At 37.6% G+C, this 4,779-nt stretch overlaps 1 protein-coding gene across 1 annotated transcript in view; it reads left to right on the forward strand.

The window, feature by feature from the left end:
* Window positions 1–1,972: 1,972 nt before the first annotated feature.
* LOC111089193 (adenylate cyclase type 2-like) overlaps window positions 1,973–4,779 on the forward strand; it is a gene marked incomplete at its 3' end in the record, with an annotated part of 54,957 nt that continues 52,150 nt past the window's right edge. The window contains exon 1 of the mRNA XM_022401225.1: window positions 1,973–2,032. Coding sequence (XP_022256933.1) covers window positions 2,008–2,032 — 25 coding nt within the window. The remainder of the gene's footprint in view (window positions 2,033–4,779) is intronic.

A 4,779-nucleotide genomic window follows, 5' to 3' on the forward strand; every position in this document is an offset into this window, starting at 1 on the left:
TATACTGAATTTACTCCCTGCGGCTTGACCTTAGTGCTAGCTAGTATAGAAACTTGAGGATGTTGTATTTCACTTTAAAATTTAACAGTTAAGAAACGAAAACTTGTTTCGAAAAAATACGTGCAAAACCCACCCTCTTTGAGAGTTTCCGGATTGAACTTACTTTTAATATATTCAACGAATTGTAGTGTAAAGACACCCTTTGGCTCCTGAGGGACGTGTTAAAAATATAGCTGAACAAAACTGGTCTTCCGAAGATTTGGGCCGTAAATACACGCTCCGAGCCAACCTAAAAATCCCATGTTCTGATTTATGACTATTATAGCTCATGTAACTACGGTTTTAAATTAGTACAGGCCAGGCTGAATAGGTGTTGTAATTTTTCCCTTATTAACTAGGGTTACTCATTTTTTCATGTTTAATTCTCCAGGTTCGTTTCTCTTGCCACACGGTATTGGTATACTGAAAGTCAACACAAGCTAAACGGAAAATATTTTAATTACGATCATATTAAAGCTTATCAAATGGGATTATTTAGATCTAACAGAGTCGGGGGAAAATTTCGACAAACGCTTAGATTTTTATGGAGCAATAGGACATACGGAGGTTGAGTACGTTATATTCAAACAAGTTTGAAGCCTCACCACTTCGTTACAGTTCATGTCGCCATGTCCGGTCGTGTTCTATCTAACGACTGTGTATAACGAAAATAACCCTGCGACGTAGTTTCCCTTGCAGAAACCTACAAAGGCTTTTTTTTTTTTTGGCGCTAGTCGCCTCTATATGGAAGGCAGCTAATCAACAACACCCGCAAGTTCAGACCACGAGTTTTTATTATTATTTTTTCTTTTTGGTGTGTTTTAGGTTTGTTTGATTTGTTTCGAATTTTGCGCAAAGCTGTCGGCGCTAGCCCTCCTAATTTAGCACTGATAGACTAGAGGGAAGGCAACTAGTCAACATCATCTACTGCCAACTCTTGTACTACTCATTTACCAACGAATAGTGGGATTGCCCGTCACATTATATCGCCCCCACTGCTGAAAGGGCAAGCATGTTCAGTGACGGGATTCGAACCCGCGACCCTCAGATTGCCAGGCCTTTTGGTGAGAACAGGACGCGAATGATGGGTCTGCAGATCCACAGTACGGTACTCTAACTATTGGGGCACGCTTAACCCAAGTAGATATTACATAGACAGCTGGACCATGAAACTAATATCCAGGTGAGCTCTGATAGAAGCCTTCGGAACGCTTAGCATGTTTCAACAGACAGATCCCCCCCCCCCCGAGCCAATATAAAACTACCGACATAAACGTCAACACATATCTCATGTATCAGACATAAACACTTCCACGACGAAGGTACGTATAGAAGTCGCCTAGCTACTGAGAAATAATCTCTGAAACCTAATTACGTCTGAAAAACATTAGAACTCAAGGCCAACTTGCACTACTACTAGGAAAACTCAAGTCTAACACATTAAGGCTATAACGAAGCAGGGAAAAACTAGGCTGCATTTCTATTTGAATTTCATATTTTGTGAATTCGTGTTTTTCTTCTAATAACTAATTTATTTTCACGATTATTTCTGGTACAGGCGAGGCCTAGTTGTTAGTGTACCGCGTTGTAAGTCTGAGTGGCCCCAGTTTGTGTCTCATTGCTGCAACATCAAACTCCGCACCGTGGGGTCGTTGTAATTGTGACGGTTTAGTCCCATAATTCGATTCGAGTAGGCGGTGGGTGTTGTTAACTAGTTGCTTTCACTGTAGTCAATAGCTACAAAACTACAGATGTAATTTTCTTTTATAACTACCGAGATGTTTTTTTAGCAGCTCTTATAAAGAGTTCATTGAAGTTCCTATTAATCGCTTAACAACAAACAAGTATGTCGTAACAACGATGAATTTTAGTTACCGCCCTCTAGCGGAAACTATTAAACAAGAGCTCAGCAAAACATAAGAACGTAATTGTATAATTCAATCATTAGTTTTGCCTAGTGCTTCTTTAATGGAGTTGTCGTTCAATGATATAGGTAAGAGCATGGAAATGAGCAAAAACTCTATATCCCGAGCGCTTTCGAAAGGCCCACCTTTCCAAGACCATTCCCAGTTTCCCCCTGAAGAGAAAAGGTCCACTTTTCGAAAGTGCTCGGGTTATAGGGGTTTAATTCATTTCTATCAAGACTTCTTGAACCTACGTGATTTTCTAACATCATTAATATAGGTAAGAGCATATTAATTAAGTTGGATGAGTTGATTTAATCCTCCGAGGTAAAGTAGCGCCATCTTCCTAAAAAATCAAAACAATACTTTATGTAGAAGTATAAATAAAATCCAAACTTCACTGGAATAAGTGCACACCCATAAGTGTGCATACGGGTAACACATTAAACGTATCAGTGTAGATAAACACATTAAAAGTAAAAACATCTCAAGTCAGGTGTGATGTTGTAAGATTGTGAAGTGGTAGACAAAAGATATGCTTCTTGGTTGATATCAGTAGTAGAAGTCTAGTTAGGACTAACATAAAAAGAAAGTCTGCCGAAGTCTAGTTAGGACTAACCTGAAGAAAAAAACGTCTGCCGAAATCTAGTTAGGACTAACGTGAGAAGAACGTCTGCTGAAGTCTAGTTAGGACTAACGTGAAAAGAACGTCTGCCGAATTCTAGTTAGGACTAACGTGAAAAAATGTCTACCGAAATCTAGTTAGGACTAACGTGAAAAAACATCTGCCGAAGTCTAGTTAGGACCAACGTGAGAAGAATGTCTGCTGAGGTCTAGTTAGGACTAACGTGAAAAGAACGTCTGCCGAAGTCTAGTTAGGACTAACCTGAAAAAAACGTCTGTCGAAATCTAGTTAGGACTAACGTGAAAAGAACGTCTGCCGAATTCTAGTTAGGACTAACCTGAAAAAAACGTCTGTCGAAATCTAGTTAGGACTAACGTGAGAAGAACGTCTGCTGAAGTCTAGTTAGCACTAACGTGAAAAGAACGTCTGCCGAAGTCTAGTTAGGACTAGCATGAATTCTTAGTTTTTGTATAACGTTAATATTTACGTCGAGTATTTCTTCTTCTTTCGGAGAAAATTTTTTAAGAGCACGAGGAAACGTTATTAAGTGATGTAAAGTTATATTTATTAAAGGAGGAGATGCTGACAATGGCGCTTAAGTTTGACTTCCATATATCGATGAATTTTGACCTCTGTATAGTTACACACTAAGCAAATGATGACCTTTGACCTCTATATAGTTAAACACCAAGCAGCGCGAGGTTTGGCTCGTACACAGCTGTTGAGCAAAATGAAGACAATATCCAACCAGAACGTATTGAAACAGTGAAAAGAATGCAGAGCGGCCTTGATTTATGAGATCGTTATAAAGGAAAAGCATCTCTGAAGAAAGTTAATGGTCACACCCCCTGTAGTTATCCTCTCAAACTACGCCCGTAGCTTCCAACTTTTAGGCGAAAAATAACACTTGAAACTGGAAGAGATTAGATACTCGGACGTAGTCCCTATGTTATTTTCGAAAAGAGTAATACATACAAAATAAACTACATATGTTTGTTTTAGATTTCAAAGTTGATATTTCTAGTCGTTCGAGATTGGAGAAAAAAAAATTAAATTACTCTCGTTAAGAGCTGGTAACAGTTACTTTTTTTATTTAATATTTTAATAATATACACATTTTTCTCGAACTGAAACTGTTTTGTTGTTGTTATTTAAGAAACTTTTAACTCTTCGCTAAGGACAACCTTCTCATTTTTACATCTTCTCTGCATATTTGTTTTTTATTATTATTTTTCTAGCCTATTTGTTCAATCGCATGTTTTTCTAATATCGATATAAATATAATAGTACTGTCTGTTATATGTCCATGTAACTGTTTCGCAGGGTTTTATGGGTGTTTTTGCGTTTTTTACCACTACTTCGCCCCCTGTTGATGGATCTTCACCAAATTTGGCATGGAGGTTTGTTGGGTTTTCATAGGCGTTTGTTACAATTACATACAAGGGAAGCAACCTTTCATTAATCATGAATTTACATAACTTCCGTCCAGAGGCGGTGGGTACTCCAGCTAATATATATATATATATATATATATTTCACTCGTGATACACACGTACATGTCTTACGTAACAAAATTCGGAACTTGGACGTCGTCACTTACCTAACACGACATATTATACCTTTTTTTCCCCCGATTATTATACTCTGAAATTAACAAATTTACCAAATCACGCCTAGTGAGAATAAGTTGAACTAAGTACCATTATTTTAACATCTTCCGTCAACCAATAGAAGACTGACCTGTTTATAAAGTGGAAGTCTAAGTGTCTTGATCCAGGAAAACTAACTATTTATCCTAATCTCGCGAACCATCTAAACAAACAAAATAAAAAAGTGGAAAATTAACTAAGAATAACGTTCATGGCAGTATTCTTCTCTGAATACTTTAAACATTTAGCAACACCACGTGGCCGTATTCTTATCTAAATACTTTAAACACTTAGCAACACCACGTAGCCGTATTCTTATCTGAATACTTTAAACACTTAGCAACACCACGTGGCAGTATTCTTATCTGAATACTTTAAACATTTAGCAACACCACGTGGCCGTATTCTTATCTGAATACTTTAAACATTCAGCAACACCACGTGGCCGTATTCTTATCTGAATACTTTAAACATTTAGCAACACCACGTGGCCGTATTCTTATCTGAATACTTTAAACATTCAGCAACACCACGTGGCCGTATTCTTATCTGAATACTTTAA

This window comes from Limulus polyphemus, unplaced genomic scaffold (assembly GCF_000517525.1).
Source record: "Limulus polyphemus unplaced genomic scaffold, Limulus_polyphemus-2.1.2 Scaffold5512, whole genome shotgun sequence".
Classification (NCBI taxonomy): Eukaryota; Metazoa; Arthropoda; class Merostomata; order Xiphosura; family Limulidae; genus Limulus; species Limulus polyphemus.